The following is an 18,943-nucleotide window of genomic DNA, read 5'->3' as shown; positions in this document are numbered from 1 at the left end:
GACTCAACAATGGAACCAGACTCAATTCCCCTTTTTGATAAAATTAGGAATTCAAGTTTACAGCATCAGAGACTTTAGCGTACTATCCCAGTGCACCACTAGTTTCCCACTTTGTATGTTTCTCTTTATACAGAGGGTGCACCTATGTGCAATGTGTTTTTCTGGTTTCTTATCTCTCCACCCAATGCAGAAAGACTTGTACCTGAAACAATGCTTTTAATCCTATTTTGTACCTTGCTTGTATTTTATTAACCTTTTTAAAAAAACCAAACGGTTATCAGTAGCAATTTGTGTGCTGTCCAGCAGCTATTTCTCAGTAGTAAGAGTAAATATAAGCTACAGTATTTTTAATAGCTTTCCTAACAATGTAAATTACAATTTGATATCAACTTCACTAAGTATCAATTGTAGGAGCTGAATTTGACACTGTGTGGGATATAATCATAAAACTACTGCCAAACAATGTTACATTTACAGTAAAACTAACATGGTCTAAATTACTTCTAAATTCGTTCTGTGGCTTCGTGCTGACTAAAAACCAGGCACTTTTGTCAACTTTTTGAGATACGTTGAGAAATATTTTTTCAAATTTGAAGTAAACTGTTTTAGATTTTGATGCTCTTAGTTTCTCGGTGATCAAGAAATGGATAGTTGTAAAATGTTCTCTTTAAACAATACACATACATTTAATCAGTCTAGGTAGTTCTTACTAATTTACTGTCTCAAGGATCTAACTTTGCAAGAGTGATGCTGGGAAGTACAGCATTGTGGCACCACTGTACAGATGCTCCTTGCTTTTTTGCATTGATCCTGTGCCTTCTGATACCTTGGTACGCTTGCAGGAGTCAGACAGCGTATGTACCAGTAGCCTGTAACCAACAGGCTCTCCTTTCCAGCGGAGTAACATCCCGGAGGAAAATGAGTTTTCTCTACACCACTACTACCACAGTTCCATATACTATCTCACATAGATACTGGCAGGATATCAATTGTTACAAGCCTTAGACAGATAATATGTAATAGAATATTTGCATTAAAAAAAGAAGGGCGGGGGGGGCAGGGAGGGTGGCAGAACATGCCCAGGAAATCAAACCCTGGATTGCATTTTCAGATGTCAATCTCACTTTGCTTAAGGATAGCATGACCCAATTTATTAGTAGGATGTTATTTATAAGAATTTGGAGTTAAGCTTACACTGCTTAAGCTTACACTACCCCACTTTGTATGGGAATTTCAGGTATCTTCAAGAAGTGGGTGATAATGCTATTCTTGGTTTAATAAGTGCCACTCAACAGGGATATTGTAGATGAAGTGTCATCTGTTTTTATAAAAGCTACATAACATCTTCTGGTTCTCATGTTCAGTTCACATTTTACAACAGCACTTCTAGAACAAGTGAACAAAAGACACAAATGAGGACACCAAAACCTAAGAACTTCCAGAAGTTTCAAGGATGTCAGGTCCTTACAAACCTGGTACCTTTAGATCACTTCTAGAATACAACCTACAGAAAACAGTACGTAGCCTCTCAAGCACGTTCAGATCCAGTTAATTTGTGTGCTGTTTGTCTGAGGGTCTGTGGGATGTGTGATCCACCTGCTGTGCACCACAGCTCAGCCACCAAGGACTGGGGTAGCAACACCTAGTGTACAGTTCCATGCTATGTGGTGGTAAGACACTGGCCCAGGTTGCCCAGAGAAGCTGTGGCTGCCCCATCCCTGGAGGTGTTCAAGGCCAGGCCGGATGGGGCTTTGAGCAACCTGGTCTAGTGAGAGGTGTCCCTGCCCAGGGCAGGGGCTTGGAACTGGATGATCTTTAAGGTCTTTTCCAACCTAAATCATTCTGTGACTCTATATGAAAAAGTGCTTACTATAACTAATTCAAGTGGCGGATATTGTTTTATTCCATCACAAACTGGATGCTTAATAGAAGCTGTCTAAAGCAACCAAACAAACTCTACCACATGCTGGCTCTAGGTGTAGCCTGCTGTAGAGGAACCCTTGAGAAAGCTGTCTGGTACAACCAGTTTACCTATCTTGTGCTAGTATTATGGCAAGGTTTTGTCCCAGAAGCACTCTCAGCTACTCTGGCTAGAACCTCATTCCTACTTGTTGGGTAAGACAGTAAGATTTAAGGAACAACTTACAATTCCAATAAGGTTTTTGGTTTTTTTAAATAGCCTTTGTTCGGTGGTCCAGATTAAGCAGATCTGACTGTCCCCAGTTTGGTCTCTGAGCTACCCTGGGCTCACACAGCAGCACATCAGTGTCAGCACATATCATCAGCTCAGAAATTAAGCATTTTTACTTCCTCCTGGCACTATAGGACGAGAACAGAAATACCATTCAAGCACTTTGGAAAACTCCCAATTTTATCATCCATTCCAATGAGGGTTAAATTGTTACCAAAAGTCTCATTTTTCCATACCATCTTGTTTTAAATATAATCTTGATGCTTTTAAAGACTTGTATTATTGCTGAGGTTTAGAAATCCTGTAAGAAGAATAACCTTTTTTATTTCAATGATTTTTCGGTATTGTATCCTTCTGGAACCTAATGTTTTTATATGGTAAGCACACACCTTCTGACATTTTGTTATAAATGTATTAAAAAAATAAAAGTTTAAATATTTTCATTGGTTTCTTTGCCTGCAAGAAAACCACAATCTCAGACCTGATTAAAACAAGGTATTTTGAACAATAGGGAGGGGTTTTTGTCTTTTGTTGGTGCTGAAAGGAATAACTGGTTGATGCAAACAAGATAATAAAATTTCAAGGCTCAAATAATTCTGTGCAGTCCACTTTTTCTGGTTCTGTCATGTGGAGTCTGGCAGCACTAACAGAAACCTGACTCTTTAAGATGCAGTTCAGTGGGTGGGTCAAGTATGGTCTTCCTATGCTATGCCTGTTCTCTTGAATCTGCAGAACATAAAGGGTGAAAGAAATGAGTGCTTTTAACTTGGCCCCTCTCCCTTGGCCTCTATGGCTCAGACATCCCCCTGCACAGACACAGCCCCCTCAGTTTTCAAGGTGTGCAACCTTCATGCAAGCATTCACAGTGCCTGCTGCAGGCTGCAAACCTGACCCCCATGTCTTGCACAAGTCCACGCTTTTAAGTACGAGGGCATCCACTCCACATTGCATTCTGCTAGCATTTAATATAAGACCACTTCACAACAACAATTTATTATTATGCAGTTGTACTTCTTGACCTCTCAACAGTTATCTAGTCCCTGAACTAATGGAGAGCAGGTTTTTATCTTTATACTGTTCAGCCAAACAAAACAAACCCTATGTACATATGTCCTTAAGAAATGCAGTGATTTAACAAAACCTGTGAGCTGCGATTCCACAAATGCCTGGCAGAATGACTCACACGGAGTTCAGGATGCAACTATCGTAAGAACTGCTCCATTCCACAACAGTACTTCTCTAGTTTTAAGATTCTGGATGATGCAGTACAACCAACCAAAGGGGTTTCCAGTGCTGCTACAACATCGCATGCTACAGTGCCTGCACAGGCAGCCTCCAAACACTTCGGTATTTGAAAGCAGCGATGTGGGAGTTCAAAACCTGAAGTCACACAATAGCAGTATATTCCAAATGGATCCCTCTGCAAAGAACGGAAAGAGATGAGCATGATGAGGGGAAGATGATGTCTTTCCATATCAAATGTAATTAAGTACCTTTGTTCTCATTAAAGAGGTTCATGAACTTCTAAATTAGCAGAAGACTGCCAAGCTTGAATGCCCTGGCCCTGCTGCAATTTGTGTAACATCCTCACTACCTTTTCGGCTATAACTAGGTGTAATTGTTAACTTCTCTGTGTTTGGCTGCAACAGGCTCTTAAATACCTTTCAAACGTCAATCCAGAATTTTAAATATTCAGCAAAATCCAGCTAGATCTTTCTCTGCAATTAAAAAATTCTGAAGTCAACTGCCACACTGTCACCAGCTTCAGCAAAGCCAATATTGAATATTTTATATTGCTTAGTAAGGACCTTCAGGATACCAAGGAACAAAAGGCAATTACAAGGTATGCAAGACACCAATGGAAAAGGAAAAATCCTCAGCCTAGTATGGTGCCAAGCACTATGCTAAATATATTTCTAATGAAAGGTGTATCACACAAGTCAAACTAATTCTCAGTACGCAGCCTGGTCTATTATCTCAGCCCCAAAATAAGACTGTTGTGAAATGGGTATTTAAACTCTATTTTTCTGTTACTCCTTGGTTACATATAATTTCTCTTTTCCATATTTGCCGAGAAAGCTATTTATAGCGACAGCAAACTCAGACTTTTAACAAAACGTTTCTTGTATCCCACAATAAGCACATAAGAAGGACTTCATGCTGTAGCTACTTCATTAATTGTTAGATTGGTGTTCTTGGAACTCTGTGGCACATATGAACTAACAGTGCTCTTACCCGCAGCTGACCCTGAACACCCTTCCACGCCACAGCAAAATCCTCAGCATCACTGTTCTGCAGCTGGGTGTTCTAATGCTAGAGCAAATTAGAAGCTGTAAACATAGCACTGATTACACACCACCAGAAAGAAACAGAGTCTGGTTAAATGCTGGGCAGTGGCTCTGTACCCAGTATAAGAGGTCCTTGTCCAGGCCTGGATTCCCAGGGGCTGACAATTAGAAGGAGGTTTTTGACCACAATACCAGACAAGTTCAAAACCAGCTTCCAAATGACCACAATGGAACGCAAAATAAACATGCATTCCTCTCTGAAACCCCACTGCTTTTAAAACAGTTTGATGTACTTTTAAAGAGAAATTATATGCACGAGTCCTACTACAAGAAGGGACTACAGAGAGCAACACAGAAGATCCCACTCAGTCCTATGTCTGGTTTGAGGACAAGCGAAAAGTACAGAATTTCTTTTGCCTCTGGGTAATGATTATTTACAAGTGCAAGCATAATTATCTGTCTGGGACCTCCAGTTTATTCTTTTAAAAAATAATTTATATTTTTATTCACATTTTAAACATGGGCAGAACTGTCACAAGCAGAAACTCTTCAATTATGAATAGCTCTCTGTCGAGGCTCTACATAAGACGACTGTGCTTAAAGCTCCCATCCAGCATGGGGACGGCAGAGGGCAATAGAAAAAAAATAGGAATGGAAGGAGGAGATACTCAATCCGCAGACATACTATAAAGATACAAAAGCATCTAAAAAGGAAAAAAAAAAACAAAATCGGCAACAAAAGAAAAAACATTAAGAAACACAAAATGGCCCTTCATTATTTGGGAGGCATTCCACAGTATGTACATTGCTTACTAATTTTGTTTCTGAGAAGCATGACTACACCTTGCCTTTTCTTTTCCAGATGCTTTTATTAAATCTTATTTTAAATATAATTATTTGATTAGCTGTTGCCCAGCCACCGCAGGGAATGCAAATACAGAGTGTCTCAAAAAGAGAGTCACAGCTCTCAGCTTTTAAGGGGAGCTAAAGAATGGAGCAGTGTATCTAGTTCCCAGCTAGAGGCAGAGACACAAGTGGAATATTCTCCCTGTAAGCAAAGGGATACAGGCAGCAGCGTCCAAGAAAGCCGCAGGAAGCTGGCACTGTATATATGGCATTGCATCGATCTGAACAGATGATCTCCTGTGAGAAAATACCTTTATTTATTCAGGCAGACTGCACAGCATAGCCGACTGGCACCGTGTCAAATACAAAAATGGCAGCATTCTAAATGGGGACACGTTCTGCCATCGAGGGAGGCTTCAAAGAAAGAGAACGGGCTAAACAGCACTTAAAAGGCCCGTGTTGCATCTTTACCAAAAAACCCTGACACTAACCTGGTTTAGAAAGAACCACTTAGATGATCTTAGATGTTCGTGCCCCTTTTGGAATGGAAATACCACTTATACCTGTATCCTGCTGTTTCATTCATATAATCTATAAACATCAAACAAAACCCATAGCCTGGCAGTGCAAGCATTGCATATGGATACACTAAGAGACTGGCCTTGAAGAGCTTCCTGTCTGTGACAAGCACAAAAGAAAACACACAGAAATTAAATGCTTCGTCAGTATATACCCATGAAACCTATGGAACCAAGTGCCTTGCTACAACAGACTTAAAGCCTATTTTGTATTGAAATATGAAGACATAGTCTTTCCTAGATTTTTCTCCGCCTTCTTCCCTTTTTGGAGACTTTTTTGATGTGTATCGCAGAGCACATACCAAGATAATGCAAGGAAATGTGAAAATGTAACATTTAACATGGAAGTTGACCTTACGGTTCTGCTGTGCAACATAGAGAGAACTGCTGGTTTTTGTTAAGCATTAGTCAGCGTTATGCAAAAAGAGAACGGTGGTGGGGTATGTGTGGAAAATTTAAAACCCTGAAATCTACAAAAAATGCGTTTAATGCACGAAGGAAGAGAGATGCAACTTCCCTAGCAGTTTCACACAAAACAGAAAGACATTAAGCCATGATAATGCAATATACCAGCACAGTTTTCAGCACAAGACCATAACATATCAACACCAAGATCTTTGTCCTTTGGCATGCTAGGCCTAGAGATTCAGGATTAGTGCTCTTCAATGAGCAACAGGCTGCACAAGATAATTTTCTTGTAATCTTACCACACTTTCCCCATGCCTCATCAGTGTCTTCAGATAGTTTTGGTTTTATGCTTCAGTTCCAGATGCATAAACCTCAGATGAAACATTTTTGTAGGCAGAAACACCTTTTGCTGAAGAGAAACATGAATGCCTGCCCAATTCTGAGACACTTCCTGGCTTGCTTTTCTGTTAGCCTCTGACACCTCTGCTTTGCTCTAAGGATAGACAGCCTGGTCAACAGGGAACAATGGAAGAGACGGCCATTGATTTTAAGCAAGGCTAAGGCTTAATGAGGATGCCAGCACAGTCGTTTAAGGGATCATTACTTAAACTCTCTGAACCAAATGAAACTGCTAGATTTGGAGTCCAAAGACCATTTTAATCACTAAGATGAGGACACACTAACAGAGAGAGACACATAGTAGGAGAAATGTATATATAGGCAGCTGAGGCTGATATGTGTCACTTAACACTTAACACAGCTGAAACAGTTACTTGTTTTTAAAATTAGGGGGGGAATGTTTTAAAACGAACCAGGGATGACTAGACTTAAACATAAAACGCATTTTACTGCATTGAGTTTTGGGCCCCTCACTACAAGAAGGACATTGAGGTGTTGGAGTGTGTCCAGAGAAGGGCTACAAAGCTGGTGAGGGGTCTGGAGGACAAACCTTATGAGGAACGACTGAGGGAGCTGGGGTTGTTCAGCCTGGAAAAGAGGAGGCTGAGGGGAGACCTTATCACCCTCTACAACTACCTGAAAGGAGGGTGTAGAGAGATGGGAGCTGACCTCTTCTCCCTGGTGACAAGTGATAGGACAAGAGGAAACGGGTTCAAGTTATGTCAGGGGAGGTTTAGATTGGATATTAGGAAACATTTTTTCACTGAAAGGGTTATTAAACATTGGAATAGGCTGCCCAGGGAGGTGGTGGATTCACCATCCCTGGAGGTGTTTAAAAAAAGGGTAGATGTGGTACTTAGGGACATGGTTTAGAAGTGGTTTTTGTCAGGGTAGGTTAATGGTTAGACTCGATGATCTTAAAGGTCCCTTCCAACCTCAGCGATTCTATGATTCTATGATAAAGAACACTCCCCTGAGTTTTCAGCCTTACATGCATAGATTCTATGATTCTAATTCTATGATTACAACAGAATTAACACTAAGTTTAAATTAAAAAAATGGGCTTCGCAACCTTTTATCCCCCATTGCCCTCTCCCTTCTTCCCCCTCGGGCAAGGAAAGCTCATAAAGTTAATAAATGCTAGCCATAACACAGTATCTTAAAGTGAGGCAACACCCACAAAACACCCTTACATACTGTTTGCCTTTTTGTCAGTCAACGTGACTTGAAAAATAGCTGTTTAGACTTATTTTATTATTTGTAAATGCATATCTAGAAAAAATAAAGTTCTACAGCAAATCAGACTTAAAGCAACTAAATTTCAGCCATACTTAAAACAAAACAAACAGGCAACCCCCCCCCAAAGATTAAGCCTTTTATACTACAGAAAGAGGCTAAGTGTGTTCAAAAGATTTTTTTCTCTTCATAAAGCTTTCCTCTGAAAGGGCCATAGGACAGAGGCTCCACTCACAAGAAAGAGGCTATGATGGAGAACTCTCAAACAACAATAAAGAAGCAATAAAGAGACCCTAAGCGTTACTGCTGTTTTAAAACACCAGGGGCATGAACATTCAATACTAAAGCCACTGTCTTGGTCCTTAGCTTACTCACTACTTGGTACAGCGTCCCAGCACGCCAGGATACACACGTGGCAAAAGAGCAGGCAAAATTATATGGTATGAATATTCTTTGTGTACCTTTTCATTACCCGTGTGTGCACTTAGTTTCCTCAATCTGAAAGTCACATAGACACACTCAACACATGAGCTTTTGTTTCTTAAGTCCCACCATTACTTCTAAAACGAAGGCCTCTAAGTGAGGCAGTCTGTTCTCTCGTGCAAACTTGCGGATCGGAAGCAGGTACTGACACAACTTATTTGATGTAGAAAACAACCAGGCTGGCTGGGAGGAGCAGACCCGCCGTGGCAGCAAAGTTAGCCACAGCCCGCTGGGCAGGGCCACCGCGGCGAGACGGGCGAGGGCCTGCGCCGCCCTGACTGGAAACCGCCCCAGAGCTCGACGTCCAGGGCCGCCCGCCGCGGCGCAAAGGGCTTGGCCGGCTTCGGAGTCCCTCCCGCCAGCCCCGGAGCCCAACGCCTCCCCCGCCCGGCTTACAGCTGACTTCCCGCGGCGCAGAGGCGGGCCCGCTGCTCCTCCTCAGCGACGCGCGGGGAACGCTGGGGGTGTGAGGAGAACATGTCCGCCCCCTCCCCTCAGGCGGCGGGAGGCCAAAATGGCGCCCGTCCGGGCTAAGAAGGGGGCTCGGCCAATCAGGAGCGGGGCCGACGCGCTCCCGAGGGAAGGGGGCGCGGGGAGGTGGCCGCGGCGGGACCGCACCGGGAGGAGAAGGAAGAGGCGCTGCCGGACTGCTGCGGCACCCCCGGCAATCAGCCACCCGGTTGCCTCTCCTTCACACCTTTGGAGGCTCCAGGGGAGTCAGATCAAATTAAGGAAGAAATTGTTTGCTGTGAGGGTGGTGAGCCCCTGGCCCAGGTTGCCGAGAGAAGCTGTGGCTGCCCCATCCCTGGAGGCGTTCAAGGCCAGGCTGGACGGGGCTTGGAGCAACCTGGTCTGGTGGGAGGTGTCCCTGCCCAGGACAGGGGGTGGCACTGGGTGGGCTTTAAGGTCCCTTCCAACCCAAACCATTCTATGAATCTGTGATTAATTAATTCTGGATGCAGTCATGGCGCTCTCCACCTTCATGAGAGCTGCGCTTATCAGCCCTTCACTGTAAATGATTTTGCAGCTGCCTGGGAGGTAGGCATGAGATTATGTGTACAGTCACTTCAACCGTTCCTCGAAATGCTGCAGTTGAAAAGAAATATGACATTTCCAAGTGCTGCAGTGAAGGCTGTTTGTCTCTCCCTCCCACCCCCTTCATCACTGCAACTTGATTTATTTGCCAATTGTCAGGGTTGTGAATAATTGCTTTCTTAGATACTCTAACATGAAGCAAGCAGCCGCTTTATGGGAATACAGACACAGCAGGATCCATCAGCCTTGAGAAGCAGGAGTCCACTCGGCAAACGGCAGCGCCCGCTCTTTCTTCCAGACCAACATCTCGCCTGGAGTGTGACTGGCATAGCCAGAAAGAGCAGAGGCTGTAGAAAATACCAGGAGTGAGAGACAACAATTACACAGCTGCACTTAAGCAAAACCCCAAGGAAGAAGAGGAGGTTCCATGACCAGTCCCTAAGATATCCTGGGATGGCGTCCCCACCCCTGCACCATCAGACCTGCAACTGGCAGGCTTTCCCTCTGCGTACAGGGAGATCATCAGCTCTCATTCTTTCATTAGTTCCCTTGTCCACATGAGAGGCATCTTTAGGGCTCTCAAATCTGAGACAGAATCCTGCTAGGGGGGAAAAAAAAAGTTTAAAAAAAAAAAAAAAGTGGGTCATCTTCATGACAGCCTTTCAGAACAAAACCAAAGCCCTATAGCCATGTAAGTGCATATACTATCTATACATTAAAAGCATAATTTTTATATAATATATACATTCTATATATATATGAAAAACCCGATTGTTTTTATTACTGAAGTATCCAAGGATTTGCTGCCTCTAAGCCTTTATCTGCTGTATCTCGGTCAAACCTCCTAAGGCTGCGTTTGAAATCACACTGCGCTAAGAAAACAAATGATTAAAGCAGAGCAAGGGAGCCAGGGGATTAGTTTATTCTGCATGGCCTTGAGCAAGTCATTTTTAGCTCTGAGGCCCTAATCTTATAGTGAGCCTGGGGCAGATGAAACACTTGAACACCCACACAAAGCACACTTAGTTTTTCCTCATCTGAAAAATGGGGATATCAACACACACCTCTCTCCGAGAAGCATCTGGATCATTAATCTGCACTAAATGCTTGGAAATGTGAAGTTTTAAAATTATTAAGTATCAAACCAAACTAACATTTTGCAATGCCATCGGAGTCAATAAGGCAGAATGAAAACACAAGCACCCATTGTATTCGGCTCACAATCGTCACTGGAAAAAATCTAACACTCGGAAGCCGTAATAGTCTCTTGCCCTTCTAACAACCCACTGTAACTACAAATAGAATACAAAAGATGAGTGACTAAATGAATTAGTCTTGAACTGCATCCTCAATCTTGTTAAATGCAGGAAGCCTACACAGAGCAGTTTCAAAGGGACTAATGAAGGAGAAAGGCAAGCTCTGGGATCTTAGTCCTCCAACTGCCCAGCCTTCACGCAAAAGGCCCCCGGTTTTGCAAATAAAGGAACAAATCTTGCAGCTGCTGCCACAACTTAGAAAACACCCTTTAAATGAAATGCAAGACTTGTCCTTCATTAGGGCCATGACAATTTCACTGTCCTAGAAGTATTATTTATTCAGTGTATTTAGCATGAGACACTTTGTTGCCCACCTGTTTTTTTATGATAGGTGCACATATTAGTCTTATGAGCAGTTATCACTTTTTGTAAGTTTTCTGTTTCAGCGCATGTATGTATGGTGTACCTCATAACATCACAAGCATTTTATTTGCTTGTAAGATGAGACAGCTGCATTGCAAGTCCTTATTAGAAGTAAATATGATCTGAAAAACGCACTAGAAATTTAAAAGTGGATTCGCAGCACCCTCTTGTGGATTTGTGCTGTGATAAATACCAAGTATTAGTAAAACTTCCGTTAGAATTCAGAGCTACAGAAAAGTTATTATTTTTGCAGCAAAACTATAACAGGGAAGTTAAATGTGAATGGCCAAACTTTGTAGTTGATGTTTATTTTTAATATCTGACTAAAACCCGAGTCTTTAATGCAAGTATCTCTTGTGCCGCATTAAAAAAATCTGTCAGTTACACATTGGCTCTCATACAATCTATGAACTGTAATACTATTAGTTGAGTGGTGGCAGGGGATCTTGTTGTTATTAAAACATGCACCTATGCCTTGCAGGCCTAGTCAGGATCAAAGCTGTTGTCATTTAGAAAAAAAACTGCCTGCGGTGGCCACACAGAATAAGTTCCTTCCAAGAGAAAAGAGGATTCTTGCTCTGCTTATTAAGATGCCAGTAGCCAGAAGCTCTTCCAAGTCGGCACATCATGGCAATGCTTCTGTCAGCTCTGGGAACACAGTGGAGTCTGAATGCTGCTACTGGCTAGATGCGTTTTTCTGATACAGTGGCTTTCCTCCCCCATGTGTATGCCTGCAGTAAAATGCCCTGTGGAAGAGGACAGAGACAGAAGTACTTTTTTGTTTTGTTTTTGCATACGTATATAAGGAATGGCCAGTATCCCCATATAAGCAGCTGTTTTCCACACAATTTACAGATCACACTAGGTTTTCAAGTCCAACCTGAAGAATTCACAGAAGCCAAGGAAGACTGATACATACACTAAATACTCCTAATTACACATGAAGAAGTCTTTCTCCAAGTTACCCAGATTCATATCAACACAGCTATGTTCTATATGCATCAAATTTAATGAGTGGTGTGACTTCCGTGAAAACATTCAAACCACACATGCAGTAAGGATTTGCTTCAACGTAACAGCTTCCAGCATGTTTTAACCAAATCCTCAAAGCACTTTGAGTCCCTGTCTAAATACATAAGCATAACCAGCAAGCATTAGTAATGTTGATCATGCTCAGTGTGAATTAAAACATGCACAAGGTTTCCCGAGCACATCCGTCAGATTTTGTTCCTCTAAGAAACCCACAGGTGCTAAAATACGCTCAGCATTCCAGACTTTTTATTTTTTTGGACAGCAATGATACAACTACCACTCCAGGTATACTAAAATTTAAGATGTTCTTCCTCACATGCAGATAATATGATTCATATTAACTGCAGTTCAGTTCTGGAAGCACAGTTTTGCAGCTATGCCAGCTACTCCATCTAGCCTATGCCCTTCACTTTCACTACACCCACCTCTGAGAATATCAGTAGTCTCAAGTCTCTGAATACCAAAAGGGTTTAAAAGGGATACCTCTCAGTCACCATGCCTAGTATCTACCACAGTGTCCACACAGCTTCAACATATATAACACTGTTAACAAAATACAAATTCCCATCAACGTGGATTTCTTCCCTTTGGCATTTTAGCAAATTTATCCCGTTTATTTTTTCTTATGAAGTACAATTCAGGCACATATATACACAGTTATCTCTGAGAAAGTTAACACTAGACATTAAAATACTGTAAATTCAGTTGTGGTTTTGTTCTATCTTACTTTTAGTTTTTAAACATATAAATTCTAATATATTGTTGTCTAATAGTTCTGCGTTCCCTTTGGAACACTGCATGATTCTGTTATATCCAGAATCACTTGAGCAGTTAAATGCAAAGCACCTTCAGAAGCTCTTCCTACTGCAGAAGAACAGCAGCTCATCCTTTCTGTGTCAGGCCTTGAGCAAACACAGGAGGCAGCATCTAAGTTTTTTCTGCTGTAGCTATGAAATGCAAGCCTTGCAAGCCTTATGCATTCAGACTTGCACAACTGCCTCTGTACCCCCTTTTTTTTTTTTTTTTTTTTTTTTTTTAAGATATAAAGCGCCCAGCCTTTACCATTTAAAAAGTTTGGCCATATTACTGTTCCCTTGTTCCCTTTACCATCGCACAGCTTATGTTCCCAATATGTAACAGATTTGTGCCACCATACTTTCTGTGGGCTAGCATCAGTGTATCAAAATTAGAAACAATTATTTAATGAAGAGCAACCTATCTATTCCAGCAAAGTTTGTAAGAAATGAGAGTCTGAAGTTAAACATCTTAAAAGTACAGTTTTGAAAAGTGAAATCTACAGATCTCAGCAGGAGCTGCCGGGTTCCTGTTCTAGTGAAAAACATTTGTTGTGTTTCGTTGTTTCCTTACGTCTATTAAGACCTTGGTCAGAAAAATAGTTCTGAAAAATTTAGGAATATTTCAGATGACTTCCAGGTCTATAAATATGATCACGCTCTTAGGAAGAAAAATAGGAAAAATCCCTACTCACCAGAATTATATATCATGGTGACCAGGAAAGTAAAGCAGAGTAGGCTCCTGCTCACTCGTGGCTTCTTTATGGCATTCCTTTCACTTTGCTGAGTTGCTGCTCAGAGGAAATAGCAGTAGCTTTGGTAAGCGGAGTTATCCCTGCTGGCATATCCCTGCTGGCTGACATAATTTAGGACAGGCAGTACATTGATTTTCTATTTCCCTTAATAGGTCACACATACAAAATGGATACACCAATTGATTGTTCATCTAAAGCAGAATTAATTGCAGACGCTACATACACTACAGTTTCTGCCAACATGATTTCAAATGCAACTCAGAAAACCTCAGTTGTGGATATGTATATATTGTTCTGCAATAGCCCAATTTAGCTAAACTGGCAGATATTACTTAGACCTCTAACAGAATAAGGTCACATTTTTGATCATATAATGCATATTAAATATCTCCTACAGATTTACTAGTTTTTCAGACTATGGCTCTTTTTCTTTTGTTTCTGGTCAGACTACCCATTTTAAATTTGTCTTTTCCAATTAACCTGAATATGTACATTTTCTAATTTCCAGTTACGCCTTTCCAGACTGGTCACTATTCGGGAAACGTCTCTTCAGAAATGCAGCAGCTCAGACTCCGGCAGAACGTCACTGCATCATACTTTAACTCACTGACCATTTCAGTTTAATACTAGCCACAACTTAACACAAGTCTGCAAGCAGCTAAACTGTTTTGTTCTCCTATTAAGTTTACTAATATACATAGGTAGCTTGACTTGGGATTTCTTGTTGTGCACTCTGAAGATTATTTCCCATTTTAGAGTGACAAGAGCAAAGCCTAGAAATAGATGAGCTTAACTCACTTTTACCTGCTGCTGGTGTAAGGTTTACTGTCGTCATTCACTGATATGCCATGCAATAACAAGCAAGTCAACTGTTTCACAGCCACATAACATTATTCAAACCCCCAAAATACCAGTGTTTCACACTGAAATAGATGATAACAAGTATGGCTATAAATGTACATAAACCCTGTCAGTAATACCTGTCCTTAAGAAAAAGGTTCCTCTCTACCTCCCCAACTATGTATTTCGAAAACAAACCCAAAAAGGTTTAAAGTGTATTTCAGAACAGACAGTTTGCTCTCTGAGCACAATAAAAAAAAAATCCCCCTGCCGTACAAAAAGATACTATATAAGTTTATTATAATTTAGGAACATAAGTAAAAGGAAAGTATTTCATAATAGCTTAAAATCCATGGCAATCTCTCCTGTCTTTGTGTTGAAATTTATAGCATACGTGACAGCACTAGGAAGGTCTAACAGAGTTTCTGATTCAATAACAGAACTGAAGAAATAGACAGCTTGCTTGCAGTGGGGATTCCATTCACAGTTTCCCTAAAGGAAAGAGTTAAAAGTGAAAGCAGTCAAAACCCTACGATATTATCACTAGACAGTAATAATGCAGTTAAGAGCACACGAGTTCTTGTTCCCAGTTTAGTATACAATGATCAGATAGTTATCACTTCCATTGCCATCCATTCCATTATGGGAAGACGTAACTTGAAATACCATATGCTACATTGCACAGGGAAGTCGTAGAGGAAAAAATGGATTTGGTCAAAGAATCCTTAGACAGAGTATCGAAAATACTTACTCCTTCCTCTCAAAATTTTTGCTTTAGTTAAACTGAGAAAAGGGATTTGTAAGAGTCAATTCTACTTTGAGCTAGCATCATATTTAAGTTCTATATGTGGTTCAAAACTATGGCAGCATTTGGATCCAATTCAGACTCTCCCATTTTAAGGTATATCTCCTATCCCCCCCCAAAAATATGAACAGGTATTTCTACTAGTTCTGTTCACATAGTATTCAAACAGCGTTAACAAAAAGCACTACATAAACCAAGCACAGCCAACAGAGACCCACTTTTCAGCACTGTAATCCTATAGACTTGGGCATAATAAACTAGACTGAAGAAATACCTTTTCATTTGAAATTTGCATCAGTCCTGTATTAACGGAGATATCAGCAGCAAGATGATATTCCATCCACAGAACTGCTCCATGGCTCTTTCCTTTGCTGGGGAGAGGCAGAGGATCAAAACCTGTTACTTTATACAATACTAACAGCTTAAACACTGCACCTATCCCTCACAGTTCAGGTGAGAGCTGTAAAACCATGAATAACTTGTTTCCTTGAAAAAAAAGTTGAACAGCTGAATGATTTGGTAAAGCAACTTTTAAAGTATTTGTAGATATGAAATCTAAAAAAAGGCAAGGAAGAGGAGAATATGCCATAACTAAATCATTTAACAGGCACACAGTCATTTAACAGGCACTCAATAACATGGCATAAATTATTCAGCATATTTGGGGAGTAATTCCTTAAGAGACTCCAGCTTCTACTGTTTATGAATTTTGAGAAAGTATTTACCACATATCCCATCTCAGTTCAAGTGTCTGCTCCACAAGCAGCAGAGGTCATGCTAGTATGTTGCCTGTAAATACAACAACTGGTGCAAAGGCACAGAGACACCACGCGCTGGTTCTGGATTTTGTGAAACCTTGAATTTTGTTTCACAGAGAAACATAGAATTACAGAAGCGCTCTAGCTACATAAGCTCTAAATACTTAAAAATAACTTTCCCCTGTTTTTTAATTCTAAAGAGCATTTCAAGTTTGAACAGAATTAAGTACAATCTGTAGACAGATTATAATGAAAAAAATCTCAGAAGACACGTGACATATCCGGATTGTCAGAATTAAAGTCAAAAGGAAAAACAGTGTACAGTTTAAAGCTATTAAACCTAATAACTTGGAAAGCTAAATAGGAGGTTTTTCTGCAAGAACTCAGCAACACGGAACAAACAGAAAGATTATAAACACCTAGACAATGGTTTATCTTCTCTAAACTATAAATTAATCTGTTTAATTTTTAAATCATGGTAACATCTAGCAAAATGCTATTTTTAAAATACAGGTGGCATATTATCTAAGATATTACCCTTATTGTTATAGCCTGTTGTGAACAGCCATGGGAAATTCATGTCAGAGTAACTTCCACAACTTTAGGTCATGTTTTTAAGAACTGTCAAGTATGTTCCCACTAGTTAACTATTACAGTTAACTATACATTATTTATTATATATATACATACACACATTTTATATATGTATGTATACACACACAGAGACCTTGAACATGAGGTAAAAAAACCAGATTATGACAAGAATATTTACTGCGATGAGAAAACTCACCGTAAAAGATTTACAGAACCCTCTGTGCTGAGAGAGTATTCCGGTACGGTCTTTCTGAAGTCAAATGTCAAAATTTCCTGGGGGTCAGAGAGTGACTTGCAAGGATATTCCCACAGAGGGTGAGGTTCTGCTTCCTTGGATTCCCTAAAATTCAGAGAATTCTGAAGAAAGAAAGAAAGTAATAAAACTATCTGAAAACAATCCAAAGGCAAACAGTCCTTGTTTTCAAGTTAATTATGCGTCCTGAACCCAGAGTATTTAAGCAATAAAGCTGCAAGAGGACAGGACTGCACTTCTTAGGCACAAGGGAAAACATGTACTACATGCATGAACTAATTGCTACAACTATAGTCCTCAGCAGCCATACAGAAACAGGTACTTTCAAAACACCATGCATTTAACTTTTCTTCTCCCTTGAGATTAATTCTGCTCTAGAACTGCCTGCACTCCTCCACAATGACTATAAATGCAGTCTAAATGGCTAACTCAAATATGGATATTTACAATACAGCTCTAGAAATTGATACAGATAAATCTCACCCTTCATATCTATTTATCCGAAGTTAAAAAGCCTTTTTCTCTTTCGAAAGTACCCGTAAGGGCAAGTAAAAACAGCAGGATTCATCTATGAACAACTTCCAGATGATTTGATTTCAAGCTCCGAACAAAATTTTGAGAACAGTATTTTTCTTTTTGAATGAACAGAATTATTTTCAAAACAGTGCAAAACATTGAAGAGCTTGGGAAATGAGAACCAACATACAACCCCAAAACCCATGCCATAGAAGTTACCATTTTGCAAGAACTGAATAGCCATCATATTTTATGAAAAACTAAAACAATAGTGTTCTGCCTAACATACAAGTTTTGCAACAGTCATAAATACTTTTTTAAGCCAAGGTGAGTTTTGTTCTGTTTTTCTGAGACTTGTGCTGAAACTATTTTCAGTCTTCTTACTTTAATCATATCATCCATAGTCTGGACATCAAAACCTTCACAGGTGCCACATGGACTTCGGATTCTCCATAAGTCCTGAAAAAGAAAACAGGATTTTGTTTGGCTTTATTAAGGAAACAAGAAATCTTAAAATAATTTTAGCTGTAGATTAGACATTTGATAACAAGTCAGATAAAGACTCTCTACTATCTATACATTCCTAAACCTTTAGAACTACTGCAAGAATCAGAAGATAGCGTGTGCTGCAAAACTGTTTTACAAGTCAGTTAATACTTTAGCCACTGTTTTCAATTTTCAGCTCCTGTAAAGAATATGCCACATTTCCTACCATCTCTATGCATAGTTTACTTTAGAGTAGGTATAGATTTGCCAAGATTAAAGCCTTACAACCCCCCCCTTATCCAGTACCCAGCACAGGTTAAGTGCTCCCAATTGCATCAAACATCTTACAGCCTATTGGACTACCATACTTCCCTTTAGCACTCCAAAGATTAGTAAAATCATTTTAGGCACTTCATACTATGCCTCTCACTGGGCAGACAATGATTCAGTCCAACTTTCATGTTTTCTTAGACTGCATTAATGGTTTCTTAATAGAACAGGAACATTCACTAGCTGTGGATACATACATGTTAGTGCCTCTTCATTGTCGCACTTAGCGACCTCAGAAGTTCCTGCTTTACAAGATGGCAGCAGGACTACCACAAATTTAAATAAATGCTGTCATAATTCGTGTCTGAACACAGCATGAATTAGAGTGACTACAAAGAATCTCTGAATGGCATACCTGATAGAACTATCAAATCAGACAGGTAGCACCCTGCTCCCTAAATGCAATTATGGACTAAACAAGTTTATAACTAAAGTAATTTCATAAAATTCTTTCTCCTAGATCCAGCTTTTGCTAACTGTTTAACTGTGATGACATATCCCTATTCTGACAAGACTGAATAGCCTACAGAGCCAGTTGTGCCGAATACTTTACAACATTATGTCTATTCCTTCTGTCTAATCAAGAACCGATAAATGCAGAACTTATTTTAAAAATCCCACAGACTTTAGGCTTTGA

At 40.3% G+C, this 18,943-nt stretch overlaps 1 protein-coding gene across 2 annotated transcripts in view; it reads right to left on the bottom strand.

The window, feature by feature from the left end:
* Positions 1-10,096: 10,096 nt before the first annotated feature.
* The window catches only part of PRMT7 (protein arginine methyltransferase 7), a 23,178-nt gene continuing 14,331 nt past the window's right edge, over positions 10,097-18,943 (bottom strand). Inside the window, exons 15-19 of one of the 2 annotated variants that reach the window (XR_008466352.1) lie at positions 17,875-17,949; positions 16,918-17,078; positions 15,644-15,740; positions 13,665-15,056; positions 10,102-11,889 (exon numbers count right to left, since the gene is read on the bottom strand). Coding sequence is in view for 1 of the 2 variants with exons in the window: in XM_054200972.1 (XP_054056947.1) it covers positions 14,898-15,056; positions 15,644-15,740; positions 16,918-17,078; positions 17,875-17,949 (492 nt within the window). In the remaining variant the exon portion in view is untranslated. Of the gene's footprint in view, positions 15,057-15,643; positions 15,741-16,917; positions 17,079-17,874; positions 17,950-18,943 lie in introns of both variants that reach the window. The other variant, XM_054200972.1, reaches the window with a different exon arrangement.

The sequence above is a fragment of the Rissa tridactyla genome, chromosome 4, assembly GCF_028500815.1.
Source record: "Rissa tridactyla isolate bRisTri1 chromosome 4, bRisTri1.patW.cur.20221130, whole genome shotgun sequence".
In the NCBI taxonomy this organism is placed as follows: domain Eukaryota; kingdom Metazoa; phylum Chordata; class Aves; order Charadriiformes; family Laridae; genus Rissa; species Rissa tridactyla.
This window is presented reverse-complemented; position numbering and strand designations above follow the sequence as displayed.